This window comes from Pleurodeles waltl, chromosome 3_1 (genome assembly GCF_031143425.1).
Source record: "Pleurodeles waltl isolate 20211129_DDA chromosome 3_1, aPleWal1.hap1.20221129, whole genome shotgun sequence".
NCBI lineage: Eukaryota > Metazoa > Chordata > Amphibia > Caudata > Salamandridae > Pleurodeles > Pleurodeles waltl.
In genome coordinates, this window is record NC_090440.1 from 700,160,978 (window position 1) to 700,185,126 (window position 24,149).

General features: G+C 49.2%; 1 protein-coding gene across 4 annotated transcripts in view; it reads left to right on the forward strand.

The window, feature by feature from the left end:
- CCDC28B (coiled-coil domain containing 28B) overlaps nt 1–24,149 on the forward strand; it is a 41,779-nt gene that overhangs the window by 11,615 nt on the left and 6,015 nt on the right. For 3 of the 4 annotated variants that reach the window (XM_069223343.1, XM_069223344.1, XM_069223345.1), the window contains exons 2-5: nt 3,190–3,430; nt 8,216–8,379; nt 22,177–22,331; nt 22,765–22,787. In XM_069223343.1, the coding sequence (XP_069079444.1) occupies nt 3,270–3,430; nt 8,216–8,379; nt 22,177–22,331; nt 22,765–22,787 (503 nt within the window). In that variant the 5' untranslated portion in view covers nt 3,190–3,269. The remainder of the gene's footprint in view (nt 1–3,189; nt 3,431–8,215; nt 8,380–22,176; nt 22,332–22,764; nt 22,788–24,149) is intronic. The other variant, XM_069223346.1, reaches the window with a different exon arrangement.

Consider the following 24,149-nt stretch of genomic DNA (forward strand, 5'->3'; position numbering starts at 1 on the left):
AGCTGTGATTCATCCTGGTGAGCAAAAATTGGGCCTTAATTAGCACCCCCCCTCTTTGCTTTAAATTCTTGCCAGTAGTCACCGGGCACACCAAACCATTTATTTTGTTCAGCAACACCTTAGCCCCCTTACTCATTGGAACGCTCTAAGAAAATTTGTATAGTTGCACACATTACCCTGTTTTCCTTTTTCCCCATCTTCTTTAATGCAAATCCCCTTGCTGCAAAATATGACTTTTGTACAAATTTTTAGCACCCCTTCTTTTTTGAGCCTTTTACTTTTTGTTCTCGCCAACTTGGTATTTTCCCTTCTTCCAAATCATCATCCTCTTCATCATAATCCAACTCACACTCCATATGCCCCTCAACAGGCACAGAACTCACACCTGGACATGGACATTCCCCATCACCCTCACCCCCCATAAAAATACTTACAATCTACTTTTTTGGAGCTGGTACTCGTGCCAATGTTGTCTTCTCCCATGTTGTTGCGATGGTTGCACCAATCCTCTCCTTCCCTTCGGGCCGCTGAACCCGGGTCGTTTGGACCCCAGCCGGCTGAACTTCATTGCATCTGGCTGTGCTATGCTATACTCTCCCATCGGTGCCCTGCAGGTCACCGCAACCTGCAGGGACTGTGGTGCTGTGTTCTGGCTTGCCTATACTACTCAGGGTCAATTCAGCCTCCCTAGGCAACCAAACCCATCTACCTGAACTCAATGCCTATTGGTCAGACCCTTATGAAATTCATTGCTGGACATTGCTTTACCCTTAACTGAAAAATCATCAGTTTTATTACTAGCAGTAACTCACTTTTTTAATTTCATTGTCTTCTATGCTGTCTGCGATTTTGTTGTTGTTGTTGTTCTAGAGTTGTTCTCATTTCTTGATGTGCATAGATATGAAATTGCCCTTCAGAAGAGAGCAGACTGTTGCTGGAAGTGTGTGTTCATTAGAAAATGAAGTTGATGTCTGGTAATTTGCCTGTTTTAACATGTTTCTGAAAATAGGCACATTTTTAAAATGAGTGCTCGCACTACGTGATGCATGCAAGCATTCTGTTGCCCCCTGCTTGTTGGAAACAGCCACTGTGCAGGTGGTACACACACAGTGCGCAGAGTACCGTCCTCTGTTTGCTTTTTGAACTCCCCGGAGCCTGCCTTCCACTCGCTGGGGATTTTCCTGCAGAGGCAGGTGTGCACATGCGGCCCCTGCCTCTCTTTGAAATAGAAACTGACTCTTCAGCAGGTAAGAGCAGTATCTCCTCTGCTTCAAAAGCCTTGATTGGCATTCGAACACTCTCTTCCCCTTGGCAACAAGCTCTTGCTATCTTAACTTTCGGTTGCGGCAGCGGGCATCCTAAAATAGCTGCCGACACAGCACACTTCGGCCTCTCCCATCCTACCCAAGCTTGTGACAATACACCGGGTTGAACTAAATCTGCCCTGCCCGCTTCACATAACACTTGGAGCTCTACTCTAACAGCGTACAATGTATCCACTATTCTGCACCTACTGTATATAGGCCTAGCTGAGCGCTACAGGGAAACAAATTAAACCACCCCTGATTACAGGAGCACAGCGTTGGAATGACATGATTATCCCTCAGACCCTTTAGGGCTAACCTAAGCCTGCCCTGCACGCAAAACTAACCAATAGCCTACTCCCTAAAGCCTGGACTTCGTCACTCGCCTGAAGACACATTCTGCTATGCCACCCCAGGATCCCACATAAGAAGAAACATTAATCGGTCTCCCATTTACGTAAACTTCAAAATGTGGCCTCTGAGAGATTGGTGCTGTCCATGAATTTCCATTTGCCTGCTCACGATCAGGTGTGCAACAGGGTCTTTGAGCACCTCAGTGTGAACTCGAGTTCTGTGCAGCAGCCGAAGAGCAGAAGAGATTCACTTGCCCCTTAAGAAGAACTCAACTGCATGCGCTGACCGGCTTTGATGGACATTGGCTGCACATCTTCGAGGTGTACTCTGAGCATCTGTGAGAGGGTTTTTTTTCTGGTTGATTACTCGAGATTCAACCTTACTTTTCAGTCAAACATAATTATTTATTTTAAAAATGTTAAATATTACCTGTGATTAGTCGGGCCTGATTCTCTGTGAGGCAATGGACTTTACAGTTTGGCCTGGCACCTTGTGTGGCCTTGAAGCAAGTCCTCCAGTCTGGGCCTTGCGATCTGCTATCGCCACCAGTGCGTCATTCAAGGCCCTGGACTTTGACATCTGGTTTTGAAGTATTCCCTTGATGGTAGGCCTAACCCCACAGTTTTAGAACCAGTCGTTTATACTTGTTGCTGATACTAGGACGGTTTGCCTGCGATATAGCTTCAGAGTGATGCAATGCACTCATGCGTCACATTGAATTGGGCCTCAATGCTGTGCCTTCTGTTGCTTTTCGGATTCTTGCCTAGAAAGAAGGTTGTCAGAAAAGGTGCCACTAAAACGTGAAATGGACGTTTTGAGAGGCCTACATTAAGAGCTGGAGCGGATTTGATGAAGAGCAGTAGAAATGGTTAAGAGTCTGGAAGACAAAATTAGTGTATGTCCGGATAATGTCCTCAATGGAAATTTAGTTCAGTTAAATATTTTGAGAGCGATGATGCAGGCAGCTTGCAGTAACCCGGGTAGGGTACTGGTGGGCATTCATAGGTACAGGTAGGGGCTTGAGGCAAAGGTGGTGGGTAAACAATGGGTAGATGCCGAGTTCTGACACAAAAGTGGGAAAAGTCATAAACAATGGCACTGCATGGCGATGTGTATTTTGTATATTTAGTTTTTGGTTGATAAATGTTTGAGGGAGCCATACAGATCTGAGGCTATGAGAAGCTATGAAGGCTGTCTATAAGAAGCAGCATCGATCTTCCGCTGGCACTGCTGCCCCCACAAAGGCCTGCAGGCCTGGGAAAGAGTCGCTAATGACATTTTTACTCCTTTAGGTTTGCCGGAGGCCATCCTCCCAGTGTGGAGGACTAGGTTGTCTATGGTTCTTCCGGTGCTATTTGGCTCCATTCTCACACTAGCAGCTGTCTTTTCTTTTCACTGAATAACATTGAATAATGAACTTTAACCTCTATTCTTTCACTGTCCTGCCTTTTTCTCCCTCTTTCTTTTGGCCCCATCCCTCTCTACCACTTCTCCCGGTGCCATGCCTCCTCAACTCTTTCTTTCTTAACAGCCTTGCCACTGTCTGCTGTGGGCGCCACCTGAAGCAAAAATCCTTGTCACGATTTGGGGGGTGAATACGGGGTGCCCTCAATGGAGGAAAAGCGAAAGAAGAGGAGCCCCAAGGTGTGCCTTGCCCAGGCTGCTCCGCCAGGGGTTTTGCGCAAGTTGCCAGTCCCTGCCAGCAAAAGTGCCACCTTCACCCTCTGCCCGCCTCATCCCACCTCACCAAAACAGAGAAGCAAGCTCAAAAGGTTAGTTCCTGGTGATGGTACTGTGGGGTAGATATCAGGGAGTGATCTTATTTCAGTGTCCAGAGCTTGGTGGTTGAGCCATGAACGCCAGCTAGAAGCTCAGTGTTGGGTTCTTGGTAGAACTGGGCTATGTGGCTGAGATAATGATCAGTTAGTTACTAACAGCCAAATTCTTGTGGCCAGGTGCTGGTAGTAGACAACCTCGCCACCAGATAAGCCCCAATCTTCTTTACAGACAAGCCTCAGACCATTAGATGCCAACAAAACCTGTTGGGAAAATGCTGAAGATGTCGCAAAGAGAGACACACATACTGTGCTGACATAATAGAGGCTAGTAAACAACTAAAGGTACTGTTCCTCTAGAAAAAATGAAAGAAGCGAGGTTGCATTCCACTGTAAGGGAGTCCTTGTACTCAAGAAATAGTGCCCATATAGACCCAAATGGGTGTCATGTTTCATCATAGGGCAAGCTCCTAGTCAGGCCGGTGCTGCAGTGCCCGATGGGCCCCTTTAAGAGGGCACTATCTCAGAGATCTTTTTAGTTCTGCTGTAATGATGATCTAGTGTGTAAGGGTATGTTCTGTGTAGTGTGGTGAGAATGAGAAAGACAAAAAAGATGTGTTAAAACTGTCTAGGGGGTACCAAAATAGTCTTTAATGTTTTGGTCTCCTTGGCAGGGTTTAAAACAGGTTGCCACCCTGCAGGCCCAAGGTGCCTAGGTAGCCTTTAGAGTATTTTAAGTAGGGTCAACATGTTTCGCGCTTCGTGGTCCAGCAGGATCCTTGACTCTTCTTCAGGACCAGATTTTCCTACCCTACACCAAAAAGGATATGTAATGGTTAGTGTTCCCTAACAGATAAGAATAAGCCTGAAATGAGAAGAGATGGGGTAAGTGGCTGGCTTGCAATGCGCAGTACCACTTATTTTGCAGCTGTGTGCATTTCTCTGCCTATGGTCTAAGGGGCCCAATAAATATATCTCACAGGTTTGGATCATACCAAAGATAGGAATTCTTATCTGTTAGGGAATAATAATCACTACATATCCTTTTTGGTGTACACCATAACTGAAAAGATCTCTGAGAAAGTGCCATCTCGTGGGACCCATCGGGCACTGCATCGCCCTATGATGAAGAGCTTGCCCTATGATGAAGCATGACACCCATTTGGGTTTGAGTGCACTATTTCTCGAGTACAAGGACTCCCTTACAGTACAATGCCACCTGGCCTCTCTAATTTCTTCTAGAGCCTGGGTCTTTAAACTGGGGGACAGGCCCTCCTGGGGGGCTTCAAATGATCCTGGGAGAGGAGAGTGGGGTCACAAGACTCTGGCCAAAAGAAGCATTATGCTGATAACAGGGTTTGTTATAAACTGAAACAAATGAGTAAACCACTCTGTAATGGAATATCTCTAACATGTTTTGTTATTTATATCCAAGCTGGGAGTATGTGTCAAAATGAAGGGACTCCAAATACTCTTTAACGCCCCACACCCACTTCTAATAATCGCTCTGTGAATACATTTACATGTTAGTAAGGCCTGCCAGACCAAAATAGTATGTTGGCATTGTGTATTAGATTGCATTTTTAAAATAGTAACCAAACTTAACTTCAGGATTTAAATAAGTATACACATATTCAGAAATTGCCAATTTAATAGAATAATTGTGAAAAAATGTGTAAGGGGGGCTGATGATTTTGTTCCCACTGGAGGGGGCATAGCATTAAAACGTTTAAGGACCACTGTTCTAGAGGAAGAGAACCTTTAGTTGTTTACTGATATTTGAGAGCCTAGGCTCCCTGTCCCTCCTCTTCAATATATAGATATAATAGAGGTTAAGCCATAGAAATCCTACATTAAAAAAAAAAAAATCAGATTTTAGTCCAAATCCCTGAAATTCTATACTGACAGAGGCTTGGATCTTGAGAAGATTTTAAGTTCTTGTCTGCAGCATAATCCTTTTGGATTCTCCTGCTTGGTTCATTTTCCAATATGTATGCCGTGGATTTGAACATGCTGCCTTTCTAACTAATCTTCTCTGTTTATAAAGTCTTCCATTATGGTCTTTCTTCCATGCCCAGGGCATCCTCAGTTCTACAGCTCTTTCAGTGGCAAAAAATGGCTATAGTGAGACAGAACATGGACTATACAATGCATTAGACAAATGACATTGTCTTTAGGTGCTTGAATCACACGCTGTGCATTTTAGGTGCTCATGCTATTTACCCTTGAAGGACGAAAGGCTGGGCCAACCCTGCTATATTCATACATTAGCCCTGCAGGGTTTGGATAGAATTTCAGCTCCATGAGTTACTGCATTTGCTGGTAGGCTCTGCTAATATAGGCTTTCTCAGCTTGCTTTTGTTCAATTTAGTTTTATCCTTTTATTTTTCTCATTTTATTTCTTTTCCCTACATTGTTTCTTTCAATTAATTTTCCTTTAATCTTCCTTTTTCGCTGCCTTATTCTTTCTGTGGCTTTCTTTCTTCTGCATTCTCGTTCCTGTTCTTTCTTTTCACTAACTCATTTTCATTCTCTTTCTTAACTCACTTTTTTCTACCTTCTCATTTCTTTCCTTTTCTTTCTGAGGGTTTCTCTTTTTCTTTTCTCTTCTTTCCTTTTTTTCCCTTTCTCTTCAGTACTCTTTTACTTTTGTTCTCCCATTTGTTTTCTATTCCTCTGTTTTCACTCTACCTTTCTTTGATTCCATCTTTTGCTTTCCTTTGATCTAGTTTATCATAGCAATATTTTAGGTTTCTGTTTAATTTTCCCTCTTCTTTTCTTCACTTTTTCTTCTGTTCCTTAGTTTTTCTGTTCTTTTTCTTTAATTTTCTATTTCTTCTGTAATTTCTTTCTTTAGTTTCCTTCTTTAGATCTGATCTAGAGTTATATGGTTTTAAAATACATATATATATATATGTGTGTGTGTGTGTGTGCAAACCAGGTTGCCCTCAGACGAAAGCGCACTCCCACACTCCCAACAGGTTATTTATTAAGGAATGTAGCAAAGCCAGCAACTTATAGGGAATTCTTTAGCATTTTCATTGTTCCAGGCCTTATATTTTCAGTCATCTTTCTCATCTCTGGACACTTGTTTCTGGGTTCATCCCTTCATCAGCAGAGAACAGTAGTCTGTTGTATTTCACCTTAGTAGGTGCAGCCAGTGCTGAAAGCGTTTCAAACATATATATATATATACACACACACACACACACATCACAGATGAAGAAGGCTGACTGAAGGCCATATGTGTTTGTGTGTCTGTGTGTGCGTGTGTGTGTGCGTATGTGTATATAGCTATATTTATATATATGCACATACACAAAAATACCCTTCAGTCAGCCTTCTTCGTCTATTGCTCTATTTAATTGTCAGTCATGTTTTACTTCCACCCAACACACCAATTGGTCAGCCCACTACATCCACTGGCTAACTTCACTGTGAGTGACAATTACCTCTTGCAGATATGCACCTGATAATCCACCTAGAAAGTAGTTCACTTCACTGCTAGGGCTGGTAGATCATCTTTTGCTTTCATTTTTGCTATCAGTTCATGTTTTTTATTTATCTGTTTTGGTAATATATCATTTTTTACTTTCTTTTTTTCAAGGCATATGGAAGCCACTTCAGAGGGCATCAGTTTTTACCTTTTTTATCTTTACACTTTTAATGTCTCTTGCATATGTATGCAAAAAATTACAAACAAGCATTGGTAAAGCCAATAGGTCTCTCCTCTATGAGAGCTATTGGCTTTGCAAGTGTCTTTTAGCCATGTCGAACAGCAATGTGGCTGCTGCTCAGCATGGCTAAAAGGGGTGTGGTGTAGAGAATAGTAGAGTAGAATGAAGTGGCATAGAGTAGTCATGTTCTGGGTGTAAGTAACTAAAGCGTTGATAGAGTTAGCAGATAGGTTGAAAGCAGTAAACATCCAAAAAATTTAAATTGCTGGACAGATGTGCAAATACTTGCAGTGTCATTTATTAATTGGAACGAAAACCCAATGTTAAATAAGAGACCATATTTTGAAAGAAAGATAACCCAATGTAAAATATAAGCTCATTTTTTTTAAAGCAGTCTTCAAAATAAAAGTGCATCTTTTCAAAGCATTCATCATCTGTGTTTTGTAATTACAGAACATAATTTAATGTGGTGTCTCAATACTGCTAAAATGTTGATAGAGACAGCTGATAGGGTGAAAGCAAGATAAATAAGAAGCTGTACACCAGTGTTAAAAGTAGGAAAGCACGTTGCATAGCCAAGAATAATACCGAAATGCTTCTTAAAAAAATAGTGCATTGCAAAAAAAGGAAAACGCATGTACTTGATTCATGTTCCAGGGAGGGGCTAACACAAGAAAGGAAGGTAAGCCTACTAGAACTAAGCAATCATGAGAAACAAAACCACAAATAGATCCTGTGGGTGGGTTGTAAGGCCACAGAATTGTAAACAATGTCTAGCAGCACAGTGAATGCACTCTGTAAGCTAGACCTAAAAATCAGAGGCTTGCCGAGGCCAGACCGATTGGCTCAGTCAGTGCTTATTATCAAGGTGATGCTCCTTATTCCCTGTAATGAGGTTTTATGTAATTTGACAGGATATATTTGATTTAACTTTTGTGGCCTTCACCTAGAAAGCTGTTTGTTAGCAGTATCTGCTTATAATTTGGTCACTTGAGGGTCTTCCAGCAAAATAATGCCACTCAAAAATCCCCCGCATTGTATGATGGGGTGTTTAAGTTTGTAAGTGTTCATCTTTTCATAGAACTTGGCTCATGTCTTCCCACAGGGCAACCAAGGAAAAGGCTCGGGCCCCTCAGCCTTCAGGCAGTGCGGTGACTGGGGCTCCCCTGCAACACTCCTTCCTGACGGACGTGTCTGACGTGTGCGACATGGAGAGTGGCCTCCTTAATCTCCTCAACGACTTCCATTCTGGGAAACTGCAGGCCTTTGGTGAGCTTGAAAACGCTGTGTGTCTGCCTGAGCATGAGGGCCCTCTGGACATCGGCGTCCTCCACCAGGGCAGTGTAGGGAGCGGAGCATAAGGGTTGTAGTGTAAGCCAGGAGTATAAAGTCATGGTGCAACAGAGCTAGATATCTCTGTCTGAAAATATGCTTCCCGAGGGCCCTGGATATCACAGCCCATACGAGAGGGCTCTTCTCCGTCCAAGCACAAGGGTCCTTATGGAGACAGGTATCTGAGAGTTCTGATAAGTAAACCAGATATCTGTCTGAGTATTGGGTTTCTGTAGTCAGTCAGGTGTCTGTTGGAGTACCCCAGGGATCTCTTTACGAGCACCGGGGCCCTGGAATCAGTCAAGACTTTGGGGTCTTAAAGGAAGCTGATATTTGTGTCTAAGTAGAAGAGTTCGCATCTGACCCAGGTATGTCTGTCCGTACACAAAGGTCTTCTAATCAGCAAAGAGTCTATGAGTTATCAAGTGAGTTGGCATCTCATGTGTTAGTAGAAGGTAAATCTATGTCGACATGGGTTTCAAAGCGCAACGGTGAGCCAGGTGTCTGTGTCGCAGTACAGTGACCATTGTGGGAAGGGGCTGGCCGCGGCAGAGTCTCGGCGGCTGTGGTTTCGGCAGAGGCGCGCCTGGAGCCGGGGTGGTGCTGCCTGGCTGGTGAGTGTGCAGCGCCAGCGGCGAAGAAAAGACTTGGTGCTTTGGACCCCTGGGGCCGTGTACTGTGGTCCGTGCTGCGGCTTGGGGTTGGGGGAGGGGCAGAGCAGCAGGGAGAGGAGTTGGCGCTTCCCCGCGCTCGGGCCCAACACTTTGCCGGAGGCCCCCCCCCCTGAAATAAGCCGCATCGGCGGCAGACAGTGCTGCGGGGCCCCCGGCCGGGCTTCGACTGAGAGGACTGTTGGATCCTGAGACTGGGGACACCCGGGTGGCGGCAAAGAGCCCGGGACCACCTAGGTGGATGGCAATGCGGTCGGGGCCCCGTTGGCGGGGAATGCTGTGGCGGTGAAGGAAACGGGGCCCCAGAGAAGTAAAGACTGGTTGTTTGAGGGCCGGCGGCAGCAAGCTGATTGTGCTGGACGCTGGCAGTGAAGAGCCCGGGGCCCCCAGGGGTGGACGGCGTCACAGTCGAGGCCCTGCTGGCGGTGGAAGCTGTGGAGCCGAAAGGACACGAGCCAAGCGGGGCCCCATGGAGGGGACGGCTGGTCTGTGAGGGGCCGGCAGCAGTAGACTGATTGGGCTGGACGTGCCCAGTGTGGAGCCTCTGTGGACCTTCTGAGGTGACCTAGGACCCCTAACTCCCTTCTCAGACATCTTCCCCCCCACCACCCCCGTGCGCGGTCGGCGGCAGCCCTTGGTGGGGCCCACGGGTGTGGAGACAGAGACCTTTGGAGGAGTCGCGCAGACCAGGGGGGCAGGGTGGAGCCCCAGTGAGAGGCGTGCGGCGAACAACTCTCAGATCAGACCATGAATCAGTGAACGACCAGTGAGCCCAAATTGGTGATCGGGTGTGAATGGGCCCTGGACCGCAGCTGTGGAGACAAGGATCAGGGGCTGAGCTGGCGCTCCCCGGGAGAGAGGGGCTGTGATCCGCCCACCAGCCTAGAAATACCCTCCGGGGTCGGGGTGTTCAGCTGGAGACCTCGTTTGGGGCACCCTCGAGACCAAATCGGCGGAGGGCGGTTGGCGACATCGGCACAGCCCTGACCACACACCTGAGATGGGGAGAGACAAAGTGGGCAAGCAGCCGCCGGCATCGCAGCAGCATATAGACCAATTTACTAAACAAGGATCCTCTCGGGCGATGGGAGAGCCGGAGACCGCGGCGGTGGGGGGAGTGAACAGGATTCTTCAAGCTATCCAGACCTCGCAGTTGGCAGTGGAAGCCAAGGTTGGTGCAGTGAAGGAGGATGTGGGCCTCCTGTGTCAGGACTTACGAAAGGCGGTAGGCCGCATCAAGGAGGTTGAGGACTGAGTCTCTCAGGCTGAGGACGAGATCGCGGACCTTAAGATTAAGGTTGCCCAGCTGCAGACCCATACCGGCAAACTGCACCACAGAGCAGAAGATGCCAAAAACCACTCAGGCGTAATAATGTGCGATTCGTGGGCTTCCCGGAGGGTGTGGAGACAAGCTCCGCTGTTGAATTCCTGGATCGTTAGATTCGATCGTGGGTCCCGGAACAGCGGCTCTCTCCGTGGTTTGCCATAAAGAGTGCCCATAGGGCTCTGACACCGCCGCTAGGTGGCCCCCAGCGGCCGATGATAGGACCGGGATGTAGTCTGAGAGGCTAGGGCCCAGTCGGACTTCCGCTGGGACAACCATAGGATCCTGATATTCCCAGACTATACCTCTGAGGTGCAGGCCAGGCGCCGCACATACGAGGGAGTCAAACAGAAGCTGCGGGCAATGCAATTGACATACATGCTCCTCTTTCCTGCGCGGCTGAAAGCCATGATGGACGGGAAATCCTTCTTCTTTGACTTGCCGGAGGCTTCATGGGAATGGCTCATGGAAGAGCGCTGTGTGACTCGGTGGGGGGGGGCCTGACCCGAGGAACGGTCTGCCAGCGACAGGCTGGGCTGGTGCCCCGGGAGGGCGGGGGGCCGCAGGCGCACCCGGTCCCATCGGAGAGGGAGGAGCGATCCTCGTGGACAATCGTCAGAAGATGTTCAGCTAGACCAGGCTCCCACTGGAGGAGGGCTGTGCCAGACAGCCCTGAGGAGAAGAGGCCGACTCGAGACGTGGAGGGGGAGCGCCTGAGCCAATCTCCCTTGCTCTCCTGATTCTGACTCCTTGTATTGTGGGTATTTGGGAGAGTTCGGGCGAGCGCTCCCCCCGGAGGCGAGGCGAGGGACAGTGACTGGTCGCATTGCAGAACTCCGACTCAAATGGAGGGGTTAACCATTCCACGCTTACTGTAGACATTCTGTATCTACTGTTTAGGGCGACAGATGCTTATGGGGTGGAAGTATGGGCAGGGGCAAGTTGGGGGGAGTTCAGGGGTTGTTTAGCGTTTCTTTGCTAAGGTTCACTCAGTGTTTTATTTTTCAGGGTTGGCTTAATAGGTCACGATGGAAATGTCTGGCGGACGCATTGGGTGCACTGTCCTAGATCTTTTGCTTATGTCTGAGTCTGCTAAGCGAGTATTCTCCTGGAACGTAAACGGACTCCTGGATGAAATCAAACAGTCAGCGGTGTTTAGCACCGTCTGTGGTCCTGTTGCAGGAGACCCATCTACATGGCACTCAATGCCCCATGCTGCTGAGGGGGGGGGGTATGACAGGGTCTATCATGCGGGCTTTTCCAGGGGCTCACGGAGGACTGCCATTTTATTGCACCGTTCTTTATCCATGGTGGTGACTACCTCTCACTCGGACCCGGCGGGCCGGTATGTGGTGATCTCCGGGCTGGTGGGAGGGTGCCCCATCAACATCCTTAGTGTTTATGCCCCCTCTGAGCGCTGCAGAGTTTTCTTATGACCCTTAGAGATGTAGTTGTGGGGCTTCCCCCAGGACTGACTATTTTGGGAGAAGACTTCAACTCAGTGCTGAACCCAGAGCTAGACATTATGGGACCTTTGTCCTTGAATCAGGCTGCCAGAGCATCAGGGCTGCTTAATTGGGTGGAGGGTCTCGGTCTCTGCGATGTCTGGCGGACATGGCATCCCCGTTTGCGGCGGTACACCCACAAATCGGCAGCACACCACACTCGCGCCAGGATAGACCTCTTTCTTGTTCGGGTCACGGGGGTGGAAATGCTCCCACACGGGGTCTCAGGCCATGTGTCGCTCTTGCTTCGACTGGATGACGTTGATGCAGGTCAACGCCCGATGTGGCGGGTTAACACTTGGCTTCTTCAGGATAGCGACTACGCTCAGGCTATAGGAGACTGCCTGTCAGAATATTTCTCTATTAACCTAGGTTCGGTGTCGGGTACACTTTGGGCTGCCTGTAAGGCTACCCTTCGGGGACACGCCAAATACCTTCTTCGTGTGCGGGAGCGGCCGCACAGTCAGGCAGTGTCAGTGTTAGAGGCCCAAGCGGTGCGCATGGAGGGCCGACTTGCGGAGGCCGAAAGTGAAGTAATCACGAGGCAGCTCATCCTGTCTCGGCAGGAGATTAGGCACGCTACTCTTGAGATGGCGAAGCACATGTTCCGGGCTTCCATGGCCCGGGTTTATGGGTGGGGAGACTAAAACGGCAAGCTTCTGCACTGGCTAGGGACTGGCCCTATGGCGGGGAGGATCGTTCCGGAGGTCATTGACGAGTCGGGGCGGTCTCAAGGTCACCTTGCGAGATTGCGCAGAGCTTTGCCACCTATTATGCAAGATTGTATGAGGAGCGCCCCAGACCCCTGGCGGAGAGGGATGATCCCCTGTTATATGAGGTGTCCTTTCTGAAGATTTCAGTGACGGACAGGCAGGACTTGGACGAGGCTGTAGGTGTTGAGGAAATCGGAGCCGCCACCTCTGAGTTAGCGGCGGGTAAGACTCCAGGTCCTGCGTGGTTCCCGGCTGAGCTCTATAGTAAGTGTAGGAAGTTGGCTCTGTATGTACTATTTCAAAGTAAGAAATAGCATGCACAGAGTCCAAGGGTTCCCCTTAGAGGTAAGATAGTGGCAAAAAGAGATAATTCTAATGCTCTATTTTGGGGTAGCGTGGTCGAGCAGTAGGCTTATCAGAGGGTAGTGTTAAGCATTTGTTGTACACACACAGGCAATAAATGAGGAACACACACTCAAAGACAATTCCAGGCCAATAGGTTTTTATATAGAAAAATATATTTTCTTAGTTTATTTTAAGAACCACAGGTTCAAGATTTACAGTCAATACTTTAAATGAAAGGTACATCACTCAGGTGTCATAGGAACTTTGAATTAGCAAAATAGCACATACAGTTTTGGCAAAAGTGACAATAAGCTATTTTAAAACTAGACACTGCAAATTTCAACAGTTCCTGGGGGAGGTAAGTATTTGTTAGTTTTGCAGGTAAGTAAACCACCTACAGGGTTCAAAGTTGGGTCCAAGGTAGCCCACCGTTGGGGGTTCAGGGCAACCCCAAAGTTACCACACCAGCCGCTCAGGGCCGGTCAGGTGCAGAGGTCAAAGTGGTGCCCAAAACGCATAGGCTTCAATGGAGAAGGGGGTGCCCCGGTTCCAGTCTGCCAGCAGGTAAGTACCCGCGACTTCGGAGGGCAGACCAGGGGGGTTTTGTAGGGCACCGGGGGGGACACAAGTCAGCACAAAAAGTACACCCTCAGCGGCCGGGTGCAGAGTGCAAACAAGCATCGGGTTTGCAATTGGATTCAATGGGAGACCCAGGGGTCTCTTCAGCGAAGCAGGCAGGCAAGGAGGGGGGCTCCTCGGGGTAGCCACCACCTGGGCAAGGGAGAGGGCCACCTGGGGATCGCTCCTGCACTGAAGGTCGGATCCTTCAGGTCCTGGGGGCTGCGGGTGCAGTGTCCCTACCAGGCGTCGGGTTCTTAGAAGCAGGCAGTCGCGGTCAGGGGGAGCCTCTGGATTCCCTTTGCAGGCGTCGCTGTGGGGGCTCAGGGGGGTCAACTCTGGCTACTCACGGGCTCGCAGTCGCCGGGGAGTCCTCCCTGTAGTGTTGTTTCTCCCGCAGGTCAAGCCGGGGGCGTCAGGTGCAGAGTGGAAAGTCGCACGCTTCCGGCGGGAAACGTGCCGTCCTTTAAAAGTTGTTTCTTTGTTGCAAAATTGTATCTTCTTTGGAGCAAGCTGCTGTCTTCGGGAGTTCTTGGTCCTTTTAGATGCAGGGTAGTCCTCTGAAGCTTCAGAGGTCACTGGACCCTGGGGGACGCGTCGCTGTTGCAGTTTTTCTTGAAGTGGGGAGACAGGCCGGTAGGGCTGGGGCCAAAGCAGTTGGTGTCTCCGTCTTCTCTGCAGGGCTTTCAGGTCAGCAGTCCTTCTTCGTCTTCAGGTTGCAGGAATCTGATTTCCTAGGTTCTGGAGAGCCCCTAAATACTGAATTTAGGGGTGTGTTTAGGTCTGGGAGGGCAGTAGCCAATGGCTACTGTCCTTGAGGGTGGCTACACCCTCTCTGTGCCTCCTCCCTGAGGGGAGGGGGGCACATCCCTATTCCTATTGGGGGAATCCTCCAAAATCAAGATGGAGGATTTCTAAAGGCAGGGGTCACCTCAGCTCAGGACACCTTAGTGGCTGTCCTGACTGGTGGGCGACTCCTCCCTGTTTTTCTCATTATCTCCCCTGGACTTGCAGCCAAAAGTGGGGGCTGTGTCCAGGGGGCGGGCATCTCCACTAGCTGGAGTGCCCTTGGGCATTGTAACACGAAGCCTGAGCCTTTGAGGCTCACTGCTAGGTGTTACAGTTCCTGCAGGGGGAGGTGTGAAGCACCTCCACCCAGAGCAGGCTTTTGTTTCTGTCCTCAGAGAGCACAAAGGCCCTCACCACATGGGGTCAGAAACTAGTCTATCAGCAGCAGGCTGGCACAGACCAGTCAGTCCTGCACTGAACAACTGGGTAAAATACAAAGTCATCGCTAAGATGCCCCCTGTGTGCATTTTTTAATAAATCCAACACTGGCATCAGTGTGGGTTTATTATTCTGAGAAGTTTGATACCAAACTTACCAGTATTCAGTGTAGCCATTATGGAGCTGTGGAGTTTGTTTTTGACAAACTCCCAGACCATATACTTAATTGGCCACAACTGTACTTACAATGTCTAAGAATAGACATAGACACTGTAGGTGCATATGGCTCATGCAGCTATGCCCTCACCTGTGGTATAGTGCACCCTGCCTTAGGGCTGTAAGGCCTGCTAGAGGGGTGACGTACCTATGCCACAGGCAGTATTTTGTGTGCATGGCATCCTGAGGGGGATTGTAAGGAAATGCCTCCTTGGCATGGTTGCCCCCTGACTTTTTGCCTTTGCTGATGCTATGTTTACAATTGAAAGTGTGCTGAGGCCTGCTAACCAGGCCCCAGCACCAGTGTTCTTTCCCTAACCTGTACTTTTGTATCCACAATTGGCAGACCCTGGCATCCAGATAAGTCCCTTGTAACTGGTACTTCTAGTACCAAGGGCCCTGATACCAAGGAAGGTCTCTAAGGGCTGCAGCATGTCTTATGCCACCCTGGAGACCTCTCACTCAGCACAGACACACTGCTTGCCAGCTTGTGTGTGCTAGTGAGGACAAAACGAGTAAGTCGACATGGCACTCCCCTCAGGGTGCCATGCCAGCCTCTCACTGCCTATGCAGTATAGGTAAGACACCCCTCTAGCAGGCCTTACAGCCCTAAGGCAGGGTGCACTATACCATAGGTGAGGGTACCAGTGCATGAGCATGGTACCCCTACAGTGTCTAAACAAAACCTTAGACATTGTAAGTGCAGGGTAGCCATAAGAGTATATGGTCTGGGAGTCTGTCAAACACGAACTCCACAGCACCATAATGGCTACACTGAAAACTGGGAAGTTTGGTATCAAACTTCTCAGCACAATAAATGCACACTGATGCCAGTGTACATTTTATTGTAAAATACACCCCAGAGGGCACCTTAGAGGTGCCCCCTGAAACCTATCCGACTATCTGTGTAGGCTGACTGGTTCCAGCAGCCTGCCACACTAGAGACATGTTGCTGGCCCCATGGGGAGAGTGCCTTTGTCACTCTGAGGCCAGTAACAAAGCCTGCACTGGGTGGAGATGCTAACACCTCCCCCAGGCAGGAGCTGTAACACCTGGCGGTGAGCCTCAAAGGCTCACCCCTTTGTCACAGCCCAGCAGGGCACTCCAGCTTAGTGGAGTTGCCCGCCCCCTCCGGCCACGGCCCCCACTTTTGGCGGCAAGGCTGGAGGGAACAAAGAAAGCAACAAGGAGGAGTCACTGGCCAGTCAGGACAGCCCCTAAGGTGTCCTGAGCTGAGGTGACTCTGACTTTTAGAAATCCTCCATCTTGCAGATGGAGGATTCCCCCAATAGGGTTAGGATTGTGACCCCCTCCCCTTGGGAGGGGGCACAAAGAGGGTGTACCCACCCTCAGGGCTAGTAGCCATTGGCTACTAACCCCCCAGACCTAAACACGCCCTTAAATTTAGTATTTAAGGGCTACCCTGAACCCTAGAAAATTAGATTCCTGCAACTACAAGAAGAAGGACTGCCTAGCTGAAAAACCCCTGCAGAGGAAGACCAGAAGACGACAACTGCCTTGGCTCCAGAAACTCACCGGCCTGTCTCCTGCCTTCCAAAGATCCTGCTCCAGCGACGCCTTCCAAAGGGACCAGCGACCTCGACATCCTCTGAGGACTGCCCCTGCTTCGAAAAGACAAGAAACTCCCGAGGACAGCGGACCTGCTCCAAAGAAAAGTTGCAACTTTGTTTCCAGCAGCTTTAAAGAACCCTGCAAGCTCCCCGCAAAAGGCGTGAGACTTGCAACACTGCACCCGGCGACCCCGACTCGGTTGGTGGCGATCCAACACCTCAGGAGGGACCCCAGGACTACTCTAAGACTGTGAGTACAAAAACCTGTCCCCCCTGAGCCCCCACAGCGCCGCCTGCAGAGGGAATCCCGAGGCTTCCCCTGACCGCGACTCTTTGAAACCAAAGTCCCGACACCTGGGAGAGACCCTGCACCCGCAGCCCCCAGGACCTGAAGGACCGGACTTTCACTGGAGGAGTGACCCCCAGGAGTCCCTCTCCCTTGCCCAAGTGGAGGTTTCCCCGAGGAACCCCCCCCTTGCCTGCCTGCAGCGCTGAAGAGATCCCTAGATCTCCCATTGACTTCCATTACAAACCCGACGCTTGTTTCTACACTGCACCCGGCCGCCCCCGCGCTGCTTAGGGTGAAATTTCTGTGTGGACTTGTGTCCCCCCCGGTGCCCTACAAAACCCCCCTGGTCTGCCCTCCGAAGACGCGGGTACTTACCTGCAAGCAGACCGGAACCGGGGCACCCCCTTCTCTCCATTCTAGCCTATGTGTTTTGGGCACCACTTTGAACTCTGCACCTGGCCGGCCCTGAGCTGCTGGTGTGGTGACTTTGGGGTTGCTCTGAACCCCCAACGGTGGGCTACCTTGGACCAAGAACTAAGCCCTGTAAGTGTCTTACTTACCTGGTTAACCTAACAAATACTTACCTCCCCTAGGAACTGTGAAAATTGCACTAAGTGTCCACTTTTAAAACAGCTATTTGTGAATAACTTGAAAAGTATACATGCAATTTTGATGATTTGAAGTTCCTAAAGTACTTACCTGCAATACCTTTCGAATGAGATATTACATGTAGAATTTGAACCTGTGGTTCTTAAAATAAACTAAGAAAAGATATTTTTCTATATAAAAACCTATTGGCTGGATTTGTCTCTGAGTGTGTGTACCTCATTTATTGTCTATGTGTATGTACAACAAATGCTTAACACTACTCCTTGGATAAGCCTACTGCTCGACCACACTACCACAAAATAGAGCATTAGTATTATCTATTTTTACCACTATTTTACCTCTAAGGGGAACCCTTGGACTCTGTGCATGCTATTCCTTACTTTGAAATAGCACATACAGAGCCAACTTCCTACAGGGATGCCATGTCGACTTTGCCTTTTTCTCCCTACCAACACACACAATCTACAATGGCAGTGTGCATGTGTTAGGTGGCACAACATATGCTGCAGCTCTTAGGGACCTTCCCTGGTCACAGGGCCCTTGGTACCACTGGTATCTTTTACAAGGGACTTATCTGTGTGCCAGAGGTGTGCCAATTGTGGAAACAATGGTACATTTTAGGTGAAAGAACACTGGTGCTGGGAGCTTTGTTAGCAGGGTCTCAGCACTCTTCTCAGTCAAGTCAGCATCAGTATCCGGCAAAAGGTGGGGGGGTAATTGCAACAGGGAGCCATTTCCTTACAGTAAGTTTTGAGATGTGCTTGCCCCTCACTTGCTAGCCATGTTTGAGGAGGCAGAGAAGACCGGGGGGTTCCCGCCGGGGCTCAACCAAGCAACTATTGTAGTAATTCCCCAGGCAAAGCCTCCATCGCGGAGCTGCTCGGAGTATCGACTCATCTCACTCCTTAACACAGAGATTAAGATTTTTTCCACAGTTCTGGTGGTCAGGTTGAGAAACGTGTTGCCCTCACTAATACATTCGGACCAGTGTGGTTTTATGCCAAATAGGAGTACTAGGCACTGTATCAGACGACTGCACGTGGCTCTGGCTAACCGGGCCCTCTTGGCCCCCCCACTGGCACTCCTTCTCGTGGATTTCGAGAAGGCATTCGATACGTTGGACTGGTCCTATCTCCGGGGGGTGCTGGAGAGGGCCGGGTTTGGCCTGCGATTTCGGGCGTTGGTGAAGCTCCTCTACTCTAACCCTACAACACGAGTGCAGGTGAACGGGGTGGTGTCGGATTCGTTCCCGATCTGAAGGGGGACTCGTCAGGGCTGCCCTTTCTCTCTGCTTTTATTTGCACCTGCAATGGAGTTGTTGGCGAGGCTAGTAAGGGAGGATCCTTTAATTGATGGGTGGGCCTGGCCCACTGGGCAGGAAGATCGCTTTGCGCTGTACGCAGATGACGTACTGGTGTTCTTGGCAAATCCAGCTAGCAGCAGGACTCAGGTGTTGCAGCTCTTAGGCCTGTTCGCAGGGTTGTCAGGTCTGGTAGTAGGCTGAGCCCGGCCAGGGATAGCTACGATTGGCAGCCGAATATCCCCCTCAGCCGTAATAGCTTCCGGTACCTTGGGATGCATGTAGCACTCTTGCCTGAGTTGGCCTGGTCCCACAATGTGGCACCCTTGACTCGGAGAGTCAAGGAGGACCTCCAGCGCTGGCGGTCGCCCCCCTCAACATTCTGGGCTGAATTGCGCTATATAAAATGATGGTGCTTCCTCGGCTCCTCTATGTGCTTCAAAATTTTCCGTACCATATTCCTAGGAAGTGGTTTAGTGAGATGGAGGCGGTGGCGCGGCGGTTCTTACGGCATGGTTCGCATCCCCTGCTAGCGCTCCGTACCTGTTAAGGGGATGTTTATTAAGGGGTATCGGAATGTCCAACCTCTATCTATACTACTTAGCTCTGCATTTATTGGTCATCCACGACTGGTTGGGAGGGGGCTGGTCGGATCCCGGCGTATCAGTTAGAACTCTTGACGATGGGCTTCTCTGGCTTACTTGAGAGGTTGTACGGTGACGCCCTGCGGTGTAATGTTCCGGAAGTGACTCAGTGGTGTTGGCGGGGTGGAGGGCTGCACAGCGAACAACGGGATGGTGGCGCCGCCTCACCCAGCAGACGCTGTGGCAGGGACTGTGGCTGGGGGAGGTCTCAGCGCTTCAGGGGTTCCATAAATGGGACCTTATAGGTATCTCCCAGCTGGGTGATGTTTGGACTGGCTCCCACATGAGATCATGTCAGGAGCTACAGGAGCAATTTGAGCTTCTTAAGTCCTAATTTCACAAGTAAATGCAGCTCAGGCACGTATTGCAGGCACATATTCAGACAGGGACAGAACTCCCGGAATTCAGCCCCGTAGAGACCAAAATTATGATGGGTGCCCTGGGTAGAGGAGTGTCACGCATCTACCGCTCATTAGTTAGTAACACCACCCAAACACTTGACAAGCTCCGAGAGCGATGGGAGCAGTGGGTGGGCCCGATCGACGATGGAGACTGGAGGGAGGTGTTGATGGCCCCACAGTCTCTAATTACGACCTCCCGACTCCGAGTGGTGCAGACATACTTTCTTCACACGGCATACCTCACACCTCACAAGTTACATAGAGTGGTCCTATGGCACCCGGCGGATTGTCCTCGTTCTGCAAGCCCCAACGCAGACTTCTTTCATATGGTATGGACTTGTCCCCATATAACCTGTTATTGGAGGGCAAAGCTCGGAGAGATTTCGAGAGTTATACAGGTGGAAGTCAAAGTGGCTCCACTATTAGTTCTCCTAGGGGTGCTTGACGGGGTGGGTTCCAGCAGAGCACATCGGACATTCGTGGGGTGGCCTGCTTGGTGGCTAAAAGATGCATTGCAGCAAACTGGAAGGCCGAGGCTGCTCCCGCGATTGTAAAGTGGCATTGTGGGGTGTACTGGTGTGCTCAGCAGGAGAAGGTGGTCTATGAAGCACAAGGGTGCCCAGCCAAATACACAAAGGTGTGGGGGAGTTGGGATGGGGCAAGAAACCTAGTTTTACCATAGGGGTGTGTGTGCAATCTGATGAGTGGGGCGGTGGTTCTTGTGTGCGCATTAGTGTGTCATGCGTTAGATCTACATGGTGGATTACTTTACCTGTGCTTATTGCACCAGTGACCTATTGGGCTGTTAAGCCGTTGTATATAAAACTAATAAAAATGGATTATCAAAAAAAAAAAAAAACCCTAGCAAAACAAGCCAAGCAATAAAGTCCCTTGGCTTATCTCTGGCACTCTCAAACACAATCATACTGACTGTAAATGGAAAGAACACTATAGGGTAGCTAAGACAGAGCACAGCCCACCCTTTGGTCCTCTCACAGACGAATGGAGTTTTCACGATCACCGAACCACAAGTGTGCAAAAAAATTACAGAACTCTGTGCAAAATCACTTTTCAGACAGCCCACAGAGCTACTTAATCACACCAATAGCAGATGTATGTATAGCGTATCTGATCACACCGGTGGTGGTGATAGCAGTGAAAGATGTGTGCTTGTGTTTGATATATCTTTGGAAAACATGGGTCTTACTGGCTGGTCTGGGTCTTCCTCACACTTACACTGGGTTCTGTTTTTGCTATTTTGCTATTAGTGGTGAAAGACTGTTGCCCTGTCTTTAAGCCCAATTGTCACGCTGTCTGGTGACAGCCGGCCTCTGGACCAGGGGCATAACTTGGGGGGAGGGAGGGAGGGAGGGTTTTGGGGTTTTCGTCCCCTAATAAATGGATTCTCTAGTACATAGTTGGGTACAGGTGCTTTCAATCGGGTATGGTGAAGTGCCTATCGGATTTCACCTAGGATTTTTACATGCACACTCACAAAAACACGCACACTCTCCATCCCCCTCTATTTTGAAGTTGCTCTCCCTTTCCACTTCCCCCTTAAACCTGCCTATGCTATGCTTCTCATATAATGTAGTTTACCATGATATGCCAGCGTAACTGTTGAGAAATTTGAAGCTCACGCCTCCCAGTCTTACTGACCAAGCTGTGCCCCTGGGCCTCCCATCCTCATGGCAACCTGTTGACAGGTGAATGTCTCCAGGGCCAGCCTTCAGCATGGTCGAGCTGGGCCCAGGCACCCAATATTCTGTGTTCATTAAGGTTATGCCAGCAGCAGCGCTCTTCTCATTTTGCTCTAGCTGTGTTGCTCTAGCTGTGTCTGTGTCCCTGCCTGTTAATGTCTGTCTACTTGACCAGGTTAAACTGGATTTAGTCCTTCATTATCATACCACTGGCGATGTTTTAACACCCGTGTAGCCCCCTTCCTGGCTCTTCCTTCACCCTCTGACTCCTGCTGACACACATCAACACAACCATCATCTTCTTAAGGCAGCAAAAATAACGCTAATTTCGATGAGCTGGGGTAGGTCCCAGGGATGTTTGTGTAAAAGGCCAGTCTCTGTTCTTCCAGGTACTTACTGGTGAAACACAAAAGAGACCCCTTGCTGCCTCGTTTAATTCACTGTCCGCCAAATTTCTCTCCGCCCTTGCCCGGGGTGCAATTAGCAGAGGCCATCTCTGAATGTTTCTGTCACGGCATAATTTAATCTTGTGGTGTGGAAGGGCTCTTATCAACACTCTCTTAAACCCGTGTACTCACGTTGCTCGTTCTCGTGCCTGCAGGGAAGGTCTGCTCTTTCGAGCAACTGGAGCACGTGCGCGAGATGCAGGAGAAGCTGGCGCGGCTGCACTTCAGTCTAGACATCTGTGTGGAGGAAGTCAGTGAGGAGCAGAAAAAGCCAGTGGCCGACCAGAACCTGGAGCAGCTGCTGACCAATGTAAGTAGGCACATATTTACGTAGCGTTTAATAAGCAGCTTCTTTCTAATGCCGAAGGATCTAAAACCAAGGCACTGGTACGTCATTTTTCCAAACCTATTCAATTTGTTCAATGGGAGAGCGGGGATTAGGTCCAGGGTTTTCTGCTTCAGCAGCTGACAACTTGGTAAGTGGGCCACATTCCCTTCCCGTCTGAAACCGAACCCGACCAAGCATTCCTACAGCCACAGCATCACAGGTGCAGCTCCACAAAGGGGGGGGGCGTGGGGGGGGGGGGGGGGGGCGTGGGGGGGGGGGGGGGGCAGGGGTGCCGTAGGGTGGGGGGCTCAGGAAGTTCTGGTGCACGTGGATATCTGCCATATGGAGCAAGAACCTGAACTAATGTTACTGACTTTAACTCTCTAAATTGCATTTTGTTTTCTTTTTTTTCCAGTTGGAGGAGCTGAGCAGTTCCATGTATCCTTTCATCATGTATAATGCAAGCTGTTTTCAGAATGTGGCAGGCCTTGTTCTTAGCCAGTGGTGGCATAACAGGTTACATTCTCACCCAGCAGAAATATGCCAGGGTACGTTCTCTCCGAAAACTAGTATTGCCGATTATATTATCACCCAGAGGTAGCCTAGTAGATTACATTTTCACCCAATGGCACAATGGCCCTTAGTTCTACCCGTTAGTAACACAGGCCTCGTTCTCATCCAGCTGTGACCTTGAGAACGGAATTACCATAACATGGCATGCAGAGTTAACACCCACTCATAACACAACAGACCCCACTCTTAGACAGCAATGACGAGGCTTCCCCGTTTTAAGGGACTTGTATCATGACATGCCTGTTTCTTATTGAGTGGTGTAGGGGAAGACTTCTTTTTGACAGGCGGTCTCACGATAGGCCCTATTCTTGCTAACCCTAACCACGACAGGCACTACACGCACCCAGGGATCGGATAACTGGCCTCATTCTCGCTCATTAGTAATAGGCTGGCCCAAGTCCTCGCCCACTTCTACCTGGCAGACCATGTTCTCACAAATTAATGAACGGCAAAGCTAACTCCCACTCAGGAGTAACATGGTGGGCCTCGTTCTCACCCAGTGGCAGCAATGCTGGTCCTTTTCTCACCCAATAATAGGGGACTTCTTTCCACCCATCATTATGACTGCATGTCGCGTCTTCCATCATGGGGATCCTCATTAAATGTATAAACACTGGCAAGCTTCGCCTATGTGCAGAATGCTAGACCAGAACACACAGAGCCTGTCTAAAGGCCCTATTTATTTTCATGAAATGATACAGGGAAAAATATAAAACCCATTAGGAAATAAAACATCGGTTTAATTGCAGGCTTTTTAACTAAACCCTTTTCGTTGAACTCCTTGAACATTAAAATAATGAAAGAAAACGTTTTGACCAGGCATACAGCCTCACATACAAGGCACACAGTCTTGACTTGGTAAGGCAATCGGGTGGACCAGAGTCCCAGAATGAGGCATAGTGGCAGGTCCTTCCCAGTCATCTTATGAAGGACCTAGTATTTAGAATAGAACTCAGCTTCCATTCTGTTGACTCATCTGGGGGCGGAGGGAGTGTTTGAGTTTAATGAACGTACCCCATGATGCATGATTGATGGGTCAGGTAAGTAAGTGTCCTCCGTCATGGCATCTTGATTAATATTCATAAACACTGCTAGTCTTGCCTAGGTGTGGGATCCTTGCCGTCAGAACTATTCAGTGTTTATGATTTTAATAAATACAGCAATAAAATGGAACTTGTGTTACAGTAAAGTATTATTTCTTTTTTGTTTCTTATGGGGTCGTAATTG